Genomic DNA, 13,881 nt, shown 5'->3' on the forward strand with positions numbered 1-13,881 from the left:
AGGTGCTTATTAAATTATATAGCTAATTTCTTAGTGTAAGTTCTTTGCAGTTCACCAGTGGTTGTATGTCACTGTTGACCTACTTTTGGGCAAAATTTTCTTAGGTTTTTGTGACTAATTCACTGTCTTCATTAAAGGAGAAATCCAAAATAACCTTGGTAATTTTTTTAAAGATTTATTTATTTATTTGAAAGAGTTACAAAGAGGCAGAGAGAGAAAGAGGTCTTCCATCTACAGGTTCACTCCCCAGACGGCCACGATGGCTGGAGCTGAGCTGATCTGAAGCCAGGAGCCAGGAGCTTCTTCCAGGTCTCCCACACAGGTGCAGGGGCCCAAGGACCTGAGCCATCTTCCACTGCTTTCCCAGGCCATGGCAGAGAGTTGGATCAGAAGTGGAGCGGCCAGGTCTCGAAGTGGCACCCATATGGGATGGCGGCACTGCGGACGGCAGCTTTACCTACTATGCCATGGCGCCAGCCTCCCCTGATAATTTTTTAAATATTGGTTTTCAGATTTGTTTTTGAAATGTGTAAGCAGCTTTTTACTGCACATAATTTACCTTTTCAATTCTAGAATTTAACTGAATCATTTAGTAGGGAAGTGGGAAAGTGAACTAGTTCAACCCTAGAAGTAGCTGGGAAGAAGCCAGATGTGACTTGAACTTTAGGGAAATGCCATATCAGGATTTAGTAGATAGCACTGCCTTAGTGGTTAGAAGGTCCTCAGACGGTCTGGCTGTGCATATTTTGATCTTCGGAAAGAAAAAATGGCTAACATTTGCGTATTTACCAAATAGTGTGTGCTTGACATGCATTATCTCATTGAGTTCTTACAGCAACCCTGTGAGATAGATGCTGCCTGATCCCTGCCTTAAACGTAAGGAAACTGAGGCTTAAGGAATTTAAGTTGTCTTCCTAGCGTTAATTTGCCCAGTGTCTCAGGCATTAAATGACAGGACTGGGACTGGCTTCTAATGCTTCTCTCAAAGCCCCAGCTAGTAAACAGCGTTGTACTGAAGAAAGGGGACAGCGGCAGGTAATGTGTTGTTTAGTGTGACTGGAGTTTACGGCTGCTGTGTGTAGAGAGGTAGAGACAGACAAGGTTAGAAAAGTAAGAAGAGGCCAGAGGTGAAATTTGTTTCTTTCTTTGCTGTTTCTCTTTGCTGACGATGTTAACACTAGGAACCACTGAAGGGTTGTAAGTAGGGAAGTTGTACAATCCGAGTATTTGCAAAGTAGCTGTGGCCCTGGAATGTGCAGTGAATTGAAGTATAGGGAGATTGGTGAGATGCCTTAACCAGAATGTGCATTAATGATGGCAAGGGGCTAACCCAGGGTACTGAAGATGGGTGAGGCACTGTGAAGGTGAAGTGTAGAGAAGTTAGCACTTAGCTGTAAGAGTGAAAGAGTATGTGTGACTGTTAGGTTCTGGACTCTGTCACCACACAGGTATGTGCCCTGTAATCAGATGGAAAAGTGTGTTACTGAGGAGTAAGACAATTCATTCTTCTTAAAACTTGTTGAGTTCGAGATGTGTGGGAACGTTCAAATAGTTTCAAAATACAGGACAGTAATTCAGGAGAGAGCTCTGAACTCAGAATTAGGGTTTATAGGCGTGTGTGTCTATGGAAAATATGTAGAGTGAAAACTACTCATTCAGAAGCCTGTGTCTGTTGACATAGATAATAGATAACTAAAATGTGTAAAAAATTTGTGCAAGGAAAAGTTACCTAATAATTTTTATTTTTGATAATGTGTAGGATTCTTATAAGGACACAAGAAAGCATTTCTAAATTTTAATAATTTATTTGTAGGAAATGTGTACTGTTGAAGAACCCAATGAAGAATTTACATCTAGGCATAGTTTAGAATGGAAGTTTCTGTTTCTGGATCACAGGTAACTCCATTTTTAAATTTTGTAAAAAATTAATAATTCTTGAAATTAATGGATTTTAAGGACAATTTTTTTCTAATCTGGAACTTTGGGGAAAAAAATAAAGCCATTTCAAATTCATTTCTGGTTGGAATATTTCTAATTATGGAGAGAATTGTAATATCGATTGTTTCATATGTAACTTAGGGCACCACCCATAATAGGATATTTGCCATTTGAAGTTTTGGGAACATCAGGCTATGATTACTATCATGTGGATGACCTAGAAAACTTGGCAAAATGTCATGAGCACTGTAAGTAGATTTTAATACTTCGGGCATTTACTTTTTAAATTATGTAAACAGAAATCCTGTCCTGTTAGTGAGAAGAGATAGAATGCAGATTTAAAACTATTTTTGTATTTTTGAAATGTACTGGGAAATTTTGCTTTGTATGTATGACAAATCGAATAGGAGAGTCATGAAGTTTAAGCAAACTTGTTCCAGTTTTACATTTCAGTTTATTATAATAAGTCTTGTTCTAAAACATCTTGTTCTGAATTGTATAAACTGTGCACCTGGAGTAAGGGAAGTAGATTCCTTTGAAAATGGTCACAGTATTGGGAGTGTGTTGGAGAAAGCTCACCGTGGGCGCTCAGCTCACACCTCTGCTGCTGTTGCTGCCGGCAGCAGGAGTGTGGCTACCGCACTGTGCCAGCGCTTCCCTGAACACTCACATTTATCGTCTCCATTCTTCGTCACTGTAGTTACAGCAGGCACTGGCATTCTCGCCGTGAGTAAACTGAGTCATGGAGGGCTGAGGAATTGACTCGGGCATAGCTTGTGAGTGACAGCAGAGTGCAGGCCTACCCCTTACCACGTGCTCTTCATTCTTTGTTTCGGAGACTTGTTGTAAGGATGGGTTTTACTTGCTTCTCTGCCCTCCCTCTACGTCTGCCCTCTTGGGTGTGCTGTAAAGCTTGCCTAGATATCTTATATGCTGTGATGATGTAAACTCTGTATGAAAAGAAACCATTACATGGGATAGCATCAACTGAAAATTTTCAGAGTAAAGTCCTTTTGACACAAAAGAAAACATTCACTCTGTTGTGTGGTGACTACACACCTGATGAAGTGGAAAAGACCTGGCACTTCTGTTAACTAACTGGGTGACTTTGGATAAGCGATTTTGTGTTGTAGACTTTCGTTTCTGGGAGAGAGAGAGTGAGTGATCTATCGATCCTGTCTGGCATTTACTAAGATTTGCTACATTGAATGCCAGTCTGTTAAAAAAAGGATTTTATAGTTAAGGAATACTGGGAAAAACTTCATAATCCCTCTCTCAGAATACCCTCACTCAAGTTTTGAGAAATTGAAGAAACTATTTATCAAAAAACTTCCCAAATTTAATCATTAGCCTATATTTTTGCTAAACATTTGTTAAAAGGCTTCAGTACTTAAAATTTACAGAGCATATTTTGCAAAGTGTTGTACTTAGCAGTTACTTGAAACAGTGCAGTTATTCTGATTTTGGTTAAGGTTTAAACAAATATTTTTAAAGATGTTTAAAATTTATTTTAGAGGTAGAGTTACAAATAGAAAGGTCTTCTGCCCTCTGGTTCACTCCCCAAATGGCTGCAATGACCAGAGCACTGGGCCGATCCAAAGTTAGGAACCAGGAGCTTCTTCTGGGTCCCCCACAGTGCGGGGGCCCAAGCTCTTTCATCAGAGCTGGATCAGAGGAGGAGCAGTTGGGACACAAACCTAGTACTCACATGGTGTGCCAGCACTGCAGACAGAGGCTTAGCCCGCTACGCCACAGGGCTGGCCCCAAGGTTTAAAATTAAATGTCTTGGCTGTCGCCGCAGCTCACTAGGCTAATCCTTCACCTGCGGCGCCGGCACACCTTGTTCTAGTCCCGGTCGGGGCACCGGATTCTGTCCCAGTTGCCCCTCTTCCAGGCCAGCTCTCGGCTATGGCCCGGGAGTGCAGTGGAGGATGGCCCAAGTCCTTGGGCCCTGCACCCGCTTGGGATATCAGGAGAAGCACCTGGCTCCTAGCTTTGGATCAGCGCGGTACGCTGGCTGCAGCGGCCATTTGAGGGGTGAACCAACGGCAAAAGGAAGACCTTTCTCTGTCTGTCTCATTGTCCACTCTGCCTGTAAAAAAAAAAAAAAAGTCTCAAAAATGACTGTACCTGCCAGAGAATCTGTGGTCTGATGGGAACTCAGATGTGATTTCTTACTACTGTCAGCCTGTCATGAGGAAGTCCACAGTGTGAATTCTTGAGTTTTGCAAGTTTTTTGTCCACTTTAAAAAGTGTGTAAGATCAGCAATAACTGACTGCAAGTTAGGCTGTATGAGGGAACTGAAGCCTGCTTGGAACCTTGAAGTATCTCTGAGGAATAGCATTTTCTTAGAACTGATAGACATGTTTTTGAAAATCCAGAAAAAATTGTATATTTAGATTTACATGTAGATATAAATGTTAGCTTTTGGTTAAGAATAGTTTCTATATAACTAATAATACGGATGAAATAAAAAATTAAACACTTTCCCCTTTTTCGTTTTAGTAATGCAGTATGGAAAAGGCAAATCATGTTACTACAGGTTCCTGACCAAAGGGCAGCAGTGGATCTGGCTTCAGACCCATTATTATATCACCTACCACCAGTGGAATTCAAGGCCGGAGTTTATTGTTTGTACGCACACTGTAGTAAGGTAATAGTTCTTTTAGAGAATTTCTAAATTAGAGTAACATCTTACAATGATTTGAGGGATGTAATTTTATGCTTGACTTGTTACTGAACTACAAAGTGATCTTTCTGCAATGTTCAGTACATCCTTTTGGTAAACTGATAAATTTTTGTAGGCCTTATATAGAAATAGGCGTCATGTAGACATATGTTTGACATAAATTTTGTGCATTACAGCAGAAGTTGTAACTGTCCTTTATGTTCCCAAGCAAATCATGTAGAGGATGGAGCAGATCAGCACCCTTCCTCTGTTTAGATCATCTTAGTTACTGCGTGGCTGTGCGTCGTTACAGTAGCACATCAGGCCTGGGGTAGCTGGGAAAACACAGCTGGAGTTGGGACACTTCACTGTGGGTATCGTTTGGATTTGTGTAGCATGTAGAAAATGGTCTAGAGTTAGAGATGAGCAGGTGAGGCACATAACAAGCACTAGATGGTTGACAGCTCTGTGGTATTTTGAGTGAATGACCAAACACTAAAATGTAAATTTTTCCCATTTGTAGTTATGCAGAAGTTAGGGCTGAAAGACGACGAGAACTTGGCATTGAAGAATCTCTCCCGGAGACAGCTGCTGACAAAGTATGTTTTACAGCTTTCAGAAAATTATTTAATTTTCTTTCCAGTGAAAGATGAGACTTGAAAAGGAAATTAATTTTCAAATATTTCATCTTCTCTTTTGTGACAGGGATATGATTATTTTATTTTTAATGTAATATTTTATAAATATTTAAACAAATGAAGATGCTGATGTTTAGCAATAATTGGGTGACAGACATATGAGGAGACTTCAAAAAATTTTTGGAAAATGAGGACCAGTGTTATGATATAGCTGGTAAAGCCACCTTGTGTAATGCTGGAATCCCATGTGGGTGTTCGTTTGAGTCCTGGCTGCTCCACTTCAGTCTAGCTCCTTGCTAATGCACCCGGGAAGGCATCGGAAGATGGCTCAAATGCTTAGGCTCCTGCACCCATGTGGGAGACCTGGAAGAAGCTCCTGGCTCCTGGCTTCAGTCTGGCCCAGTACTAGCCACTGTGGCCATGTGGGGAGTAAACCACTGGATAGAAGATCTCTCTCTGTCTCCTCTGTTTCTCCCTCTCTCTGTAACTCTACCTTTCAAATAAATAAATTAAATCTTTTAAGAAATACGGAAAATGGAATTAAAAGATTTTGGTGCAAGAAAATTTTTAAATCCTTACAAATTGTTTCATAATACACATTTTCCATGAATTTTGTGAAGACGCCCTTGTCTTTGATCTTTTCTTTTTTTTTTTTAAGATTTATTTATTTATTTGAAAGAGTTACACAGAGAAGGAAAGGCAGAGAGAGAGAGTCTTCCATCGCTGGTTCACTCTCCAATTAGCCGCAATGCCCGGAGCTGCGCCGATCTGAAGCTAAGAGCCAGGAGCTTCTTCTAGGTCTCCCACGTGGGTGCAGGGGCCCAAGGACCTGGGCCATTTCCCACTGCTTTCCCAGGCCATAGCAGAGAGCTGGATTGGAAGTGGAGCAGCAGAGACTCGAACTGGTGCCCATATGGGATGCCGGCACTGCAGGTGGCGGCTTTACCTGATACTCCACAGTGCCGGCCCCTGTGTTTGATCTTAAAAAGAAAACTAACAGCTTATTAACTATGATGTGCTGGGCTCTGGTTGGATTCTTTATATAAATTAAGAAATATGATTTACTCCTTAGACATTTGTATCTGGTAGGTGCTATCTCTCTCTCTCTCTCTCTTTTTTTTTTTTTGTAAAGCTTTGTTTATTTGAGAGGCAGAGTTACAGAGAGAAAGAGGGCGAGATAGAGAGGTCTTCCATCATCTGGTTCATTCCCCAAATGGCCACAGTGGCTGGAGCTGGGCCGATCTGAAGCCAGTAACCAGAAGTTTCTGCCTGGCCTCCCACACAGGTGCCAGGGGCCCAAGCACTTGACCATCTTCTGCGCTTTCCCAAGCCGTTAGCAGGGAGCTGGATTGGAAGTGCAGCAGCCAGGTCTCAAACCAGTGCCCATATGGGATGCCAACGCTGTAGACAGGCTTAACCTGCTGCACCACAGCTCCAGCCCCACTATCTTTTCTTTTTTTTGTTTTGTTTTTGTTTTTTTGGACAAGCAGAGTGGACAGTGAGAGAGAGAGACAGAGAGAGAGGTCTTCCTTTTGTTGTTGGTTCACCCTCCAATGGCCAGCGCGCTGCGGCCGGCGCACCGCGCTGATCCGAAGCCAGAAGCCAGGTGCTTCTCCTGGTCTCCCATGTGGGTGCAGGGCCCAAGGACTTGGGCCATCCTCCACTGCACTCCTGGGCCATAGCCGAGAGCTGGCCTGGAAGAGGGGCAACCGGGACAGAATCCGGCGCCCTGACCGGACTAGAACAAGGTGTGCCGGCACCGCAGGTGGAGGATTAGCCTAGTGATCCGCGGCGCCAGCCCCCACTATCTTTTCTTTGAGAACACTGAAACTGAGGTTTCAAGGTGTGTGGGGAACCTCTCCTGAATACACATGACTGGGGAATTAAAGTCAGAATTAGAACTCTGACGACTTCTTTAGTTGTCAGGTAGAAGTATAGTGTCTTAGTTATCAATTGCTGTATAATAGATTACTCCAAAACCTAGTGACTAGAACAGCACACCTGTCATCTCAGTTTAGGTGGCTCAGGCATAATTGAGCTGGACCCTCTGCTTTGGATCTGTCACAAGGCTGCAGTTACTGTGTCAGTGGGGGCCCGGCTGTTGGAAGGCCCAGCTGAGGCAGTGTATATTTGCACCTCGGTGGTGTGGTTGTGAACTGGTTCCTCATGGGCACTTGGACTCAGGGCCTTGGCTCCTTGCTGGCTGAAGGCCAGAGGACATCCTCGGTTTCTTTTCAGCTGACCCTCTCTGTCTAAACAAGCACGCAAGGAGATCCAGGGGGAGAAAATACCGGCACGGTGCAAGTCGCAGTCTTTTGTATGCTAACCACAGATGTGATGTCCTGTGACTGTATCTGTTCTGTGCATTGTGGAAGCAGGTAACTAGGTCCAGGCTGTACTTGGAGGGCCTCCCCAAGGGCATGAGTACCAGGAGGCAGGAAATACTGAATGCCATGGGAGAAGTTGACTCCCACAAGTATTTTTAACCTACAGAAAATACGTGGAATGGAAAGAGTCCAGAATCTAGGTATAAACGTGAGTTCAGTGGTCAGTGTGCCGGGCGACAGTACGGGCTATTCAGCCAGCCATTTATTCAGCAAACCTTAACTAGAAGCCATGTGCCAGGCTTAGCTCTAGGCGCTGTGCAGAACACAAAGAGGTTTGTGCTGTCGTGGATCCCACGTGACGGAACGTCCCCAGAGAGCCTGGATGCATGAGTAAAGCAAATTGTTTCCTTTCCGAGAATGGGTCGTGCTACGCCTAGGGTTCTTTGGTGGGGGCCATTATAGAAATAAGAGTAACACTGAGATTTTCACCCTTGTTTCTTCTTTTTCCCAGTCCTAGTAAATACAGTTAGCCTTCCTAACAGTGCTCCAACTCTGTCTACTTTCTCCCTGTATTTACTGCTACCACCGTGACCTGCCCGGAGCTTAGGGAAGGACTCCGAGATATTCTACAGAAATTTTATGTCTGTATGGTTTTCTTAAGTCATGCATTTTGATCATGACCCAGGGAAAGGGGCTGTAGACGAAAGAGAAGATGAGCAAGGACCACGCCTCGGGGCACTGGGGCCTTGAGAGGTGAGGGAGACAAGGAAGGACCAGCCACAGAGGAGTTGAGGAGGAGCTGGCGAGACAGCAGCAGAGCCAGAAGGCAGGAGTGTGTCGCCGAGGAGCAAGCCATCAGCTGCATCGGATCTGGTGCAGTAGTAGCCTGGAGGAGAGCATTACAGTGAGTTTACAGGTTTTCTAGGAAAAGGAGTGGGAGACAGTGAGGAGAAAAGGGTTTTGCTGCAGAAGAGAAAGTGGGCCAGTGTGGGAAGGGAATCAGGCTTAAAGGAAATTTTTGCTTTTTACGATAAAGAAAGAAGAGCATATTTGGGTACTGATGAGAGTGATGCAGAGTGCGGAGTTGGATGAAAAGGACGAGTGGAAGTCGGCATCTCTGGAGGAAGGTGACTTCAAGGGAAAGGGGGTCCTAGTTTTGAATATGTGACAGTAGCTAGCCTGGTGCTGAAGAATTGACGAGGGAGCACTGAGCCAGGAGCTAGCATTTTACTTCAGGTGCTCCACGGGGAATGAGCTCAGGGTCAGGTCTGTACATGCCTGTAACGGTGCAGTGGGTTCTGGGGCAGAGAATGCAAGCCTGAGAGCCGTGAATTTAGGGGGGCAGGGAGGGAGTATGGTTTGGAAACACCAATTGGAGGATTCGTGTTCCACCTCCAACCTCTGATCTGAGGGTCGTGAGAGAGAAAACAGCCACTACCAAAGAGCCGTGCAGGAGGACAGGGCTGGTGAGACCTGAGATTCCTTGGAGCAGGCCAGTGGAGCCTGCAGGATTGAGATTAAGAAGATGGAGCATTTTGTTGATTCTGGACTCCTGAAGACAGAAGGGTTTCAGAAGCTGGGAGGCAGTGGGAGGTAGAGACAGAGCAGAAAGTGGCAGTAGAGTGGAGACAGGCGCTGAGTCCTGCCACCCCCTTTTTTCCTGGATAGCACAGATAGTGATCATATTGCTCACATGCATGTACATATATACATGAATATATGCATCTGTTGGGGTGCATATAAGCCCATTTCTGTGGCTTCCCTCCAGTGAGAAGAGAGGCCCATTTCTTAGTCACTGCTGCATATGGAGAGCATTTGATAGGACACTCAGCTCTGTTACAGTGTGGAGCATAGAAGGATGGGTGTTTTAGAATACAGGTTACAGGGCCGGCGCCATGGCTCACTTGGTTAATCCTCCGCCTGCAGTGCCGGCATCCCATATGGGTGCCAGTTCTAGTCCCTGGTGATCCTCTTCCAGTCCCGCTCTCTGCTGTGGCCCGGGAGGGCAGTGCAGGATGGCCCAAGTGCTTGGGCCCCTGCACCCGCATGGGAGACCAGGAGGAAGCACTTGGCTCCTGGCTTCGGATCAGTGTAGCACTGTCCGTAGCGGCCATTTGGGGAGTGAACTAACGGAAGGAAGATCTTCTCTCTCTCTCTCTCTCTCTCTCTCTCTCTCTCTCTCTCTCTCTCTCTCTCTCTCTCACTGTCTATAACTCTGTCAAATAAAAATAAACAAACAAGTAAATAAAAAATAGAATACAAGTTACAGTAGTGGCAGGATTATGTATTTCATGGTGGCAAGGTAGGTGTTCTTATAAGGCAAACCCTTTATTTAGATGAGAGTGGGAGGCAGGTTTCACAGCGATGGGAACGATGTGGAGTAGTTGGCAAGAGTAGGAAGGCGAGCCCACCAGAATCACTTCACAGTACTGCCGCCTAGCGCCAGCTGCTTGGGTGAGGTTGATTAGCATTTTAGGTTAGCTGGCATGGTTTCCAAGGGAACCCTTGAGCAAGTACCTGAGACGGACGGGAAAGCAGTTGTGTAAGGTAGCATTTTACTTTGTACCATTAGAACTGGTGCAGAGATCAAATGACTGAGAGAGGTTTAGGAAAAGGTTGCTGGAGACTAGCTGAGAGGCAGCATATGCCGAGTTTCAAAGATGGTTACACTGCTTTGTGTATAAATTAAGATATCAACTTTATTGTGGTTTTTTATTTTTATAAAATACACAAGTTAGGTTTTAGCAGTTTTTAAGGATACAGTTCAGTGTTATTAAGTAGCAATCACACTCTTTTTTTAAAAAACATTTATTATTTGAAGGCAGAGATACAGAGAGAGAGGGAGAGAGAGAGAGAATCCGTTGGTTCACTTCCCAAATGGTCACAACAGCTGGAGCTAGGCTGGCTGAAGCCAGGAGCCAGGAACTTCTGGGTCTCCCACACAGGTGCAGGGGCCCAAGCACTTGGGCCATCCTCTGCTGCTTTCTCAGGCATACCAGTAGAGAGCTGAATCAGAAATGGAGCATCCAAGAAATGAACTGGTGCTCATAGGAGATGCCGGCACCGCAGGCTGAGGCTTAACCTTCTACTCCACGCTGCTGGCCCCAGCACTCACACTGTTGGACATCTGTGTCATCACCACCCACGTCCAGAACCTTTTCATTTTCCCAGACTCCGTGCCCATTAACAACTTGCCGCTCCTCTTCCCCTAACCCCTGCCAACCACCATTCTACTCTGTGCCTAGGAGTTTGATTCCTCTAAGTGCCTCACAGAAGTGGAATCATAGGATTGACCTGTGACTGACTGACTTCACTCGGCCCCGTGTTCTTGTAGCCGATGTCAGAACTACGTTTGCTTTCTTAAGGCACAGCAATCCTCCCTGGCAGATGTATACTCATTTTGCTTATCTGTTCATCTCCCAGTGAACACTCCAGCTGCTTTTACCCTTGACGGTTGTGAGTGACGATACTACGAACATGGGTGTACAGTATCTGTTTGAGTCCTGCCTTCATTTATTTCGTGTACATTCAGAAGTAGATTTGCTGGTCATGTGATAATCTTTGTTTCATTTTTTGAGAAGCTGCCATGCTGTTTCCATAGTGTCTGTGCCATTCTCACATTCTGCACCACCCGTGCATCAGAGTTGTAATTTCTCCACATCCTGCCAACACTGGCTATTTTCTGTTGCTTGATAACACTCATCAGAATGAACGTGAGGCGGTGTGTATCATTGTGGTTTTGAGTTGTGCTCCCCTCGTAATTAGTGAGGCTGAGCAAGTTTTTGTGTGCCGTTGGCTATTTGTGTGTCTTCATCGGAAAAATGTTTGTTGCACCCTTTGTTCAGTATTGAACTGGGTTTTGTTTTGTTTTGTTTTTCATTGTTGTATAAATTCTTTATATGTCTCGGATATTAACTTGTAATCAGATACATGACTTGGAAATAATTTCTTCTCACCCTTTGGTTAGGTTTGCCTTTTTCCTTTGTTGATGGGGTCCTTTAAGACACAGCATTCTTAATTGTGATGAAGTCGTGTTTCTGGGCAAACCCAGTGTCTTCATGCTTTCGTCCTCTGTTCTCTTCTAATAGTTCATGGTTTGGCCTGTTACCTGTAGGCCTTTTATATGTGGTGGAAGGCAGAGCCCAGCTTCTTCTTCTTTTTTTTTTTTTTTTTTTTTTGCTTTGTTAATGAATGAACCCAAAACTTTGCCCTTACCTAATACATACATAGATCCTTTTACCTGTGTATAAAAAGTAAATTTTTCTTTTTCGATTACAAAGCAGTATTTCTAATTTAAGATCTCCGCAGAGAATCACAAAAAACCATTTATTATACTGTCTCCTTAGAGCCAAGACTCTGGTTCTGACAATCGGATAAACACAGTCAGCCTCAAAGAAGCACTGGAAAGGTTTGATCACAGCCCAACCCCTTCTGCTTCCTCCCGGAGTTCCAGAAAATCATCTCACACGGCGGTCTCAGACCCTTCCTGTGAGTATGCTCCTGAAGGCAGACCTCAGAGAGGAGAGTGCTGCTGCGCTGTTTGTTCCTGGTGTCAACACCTTACTGCAAATGCTTCTTGAAAATTGCACGTTTTTATAGTTGTGAATATGTGCACCTTTCCAGTGAGTAAGGAGCACATTGCTCACCTGTGGAACAATCAGGTGTGAGTGCCCTGTCAGACCTGTACGTGGGAAATGTTGGTATTGAGTTGTTGTAATTGTCCCTCAAAGAGAAAGCAAAACTATTTTTATAGAGCCAGTGTGCATGCTGTTTGCTTTTCTTTTCTTTTTTTTAAATTTTATTTTACTTATTTATTGATAGAGTTACAGAGAGGGAAAGAGAAAGAGAAAGGTCCTCCATCTGCTGGTTCACCCTCCGAATGGCCTCAGCAGCCAGAGCTGGGCCTATCAGAATCCAGGAGCCAGGAGCTCCTTCCAGGTCTCCCATGTGAGTGCAGGGGCATTACCAGGCCCATTGGGATACCCAGGTGCATTAGCAGGGAGGTGGATTGGAAGTGGAGCAGCGGAGACACAAACCAGCACCCACAAGAGATGCTGGTGCCTACTACACTACAGTGCTGGCCCTCTGTGTTTGCTTTTTAAAGTAAACCTTTTTGAAACTGTATTTAGTATCTTGTCTTTATGTAGGTAAGACATTAAATTGCCATCGACCCTCCTGTCTGCAGGTTCTGCCTCTGGTTGGTGGAGTCAGCCAACCTCGGATCAAAATGGGGAAAAGGATGAGGCTGTACTGAACATGTACAGACGTTTTTCCCTAAATAATACAGAACACTGTCCACACAGCATTTGCATTGTCTTAGCTGTTAGAAGTAATCTGGAGGAGATTTGCAGGGTACACAGAAGGATGTGCACATGTCCTGCACAAACACACCATGTCATGGGAGGGAGGGGAGCCCCTTGGGTTCCAGAGCTGATTCCCTGACAGTGCTAAGGGATGACTGTAGCAACGTTTTTTTTCCTTAATTTGCTGTTCTACTTGTTTTTAAGATTTGTTTATTTATTTGAAAGGCAGAGTTACAGAGATGCAGAGAGGTTTTCCATCTGCTGGTTCACTCCCCAAATGGCTGCAACAGCCAGAGCTGGGCCGATCCAAAGCCAGGAGCCGGGAGTTTCTTCCTGGTCTCCTTCGTGGGTACAAGGGAAGGTCCATTAATAGGGAGCTGGATCAGAAGAAGAGCAGCTGGGACTCGAACCAGCGCCCATATGGGATGCCAGCACTGCAGGTGGCAGCTTTAACTGTTACACCACAGCACTGGCATCTTTAGCAACTATTTTTACATTTAAAGTTTTCCCATTCAGATATTTTCTTTATCCTTGAAAAACTAAAAAGATAGAATTACAATGAATTGTCATGGACTTTGTGAGTGATTTGGAAAAATAACTCAGAAACCATTTTTATTCCCTGAAATAATTTTGAGATCAACCTTGATCCAGTCCTACTGTCGTTCTGTCTTTGCTGACTGATTTTAGCAACCCCAACAAAGATGCCAGCAGATGCCAGCACTCCTCCCCGGCAGCGCTTGCCCGTCCACGAGAAGACGGCGCAGAGGAGGCCGTCGTTCGGCAGCCAGGTGAGCTCAGGGAGCGCTTCTGCGCGGAGGCCATCTGAGAGGAAGTCGTTGATTTTATCCCCTTCCATGAAAATCCACATAGTTGTTGACAGGTCATTCAAGGTGTGTGTGTGTGTGTGTGTGTGTGTGTGAAGAGCTTGTCATGCACATCTTCAGATCAAACCTTGGTTTGTTTCGTTTTGTTTTGTTTTGTGAAAAGACAGTAACTGAGAGCCATT

General features: G+C 44.6%; 1 protein-coding gene across 6 annotated transcripts in view; it reads left to right on the forward strand.

The window, feature by feature from the left end:
• The window catches only part of CLOCK (clock circadian regulator), a 112,698-nt gene that overhangs the window by 79,478 nt on the left and 19,339 nt on the right, over window positions 1-13,881 (forward strand). For all 6 annotated transcript variants that reach the window (XM_062198812.1, XM_062198811.1, XM_062198815.1 and 3 more), the window contains 6 exons: window positions 1,814-1,896; window positions 2,080-2,186; window positions 4,445-4,592; window positions 5,131-5,206; window positions 11,919-12,060; window positions 13,563-13,663. In XM_062198812.1, the coding sequence (XP_062054796.1) occupies window positions 1,814-1,896; window positions 2,080-2,186; window positions 4,445-4,592; window positions 5,131-5,206; window positions 11,919-12,060; window positions 13,563-13,663 (657 nt within the window). The remainder of the gene's footprint in view (window positions 1-1,813; window positions 1,897-2,079; window positions 2,187-4,444; window positions 4,593-5,130; window positions 5,207-11,918; window positions 12,061-13,562; window positions 13,664-13,881) is intronic.

This window comes from Lepus europaeus, chromosome 8, assembly GCF_033115175.1.
Source record: "Lepus europaeus isolate LE1 chromosome 8, mLepTim1.pri, whole genome shotgun sequence".
Classification (NCBI taxonomy): domain Eukaryota; kingdom Metazoa; phylum Chordata; class Mammalia; order Lagomorpha; family Leporidae; genus Lepus; species Lepus europaeus.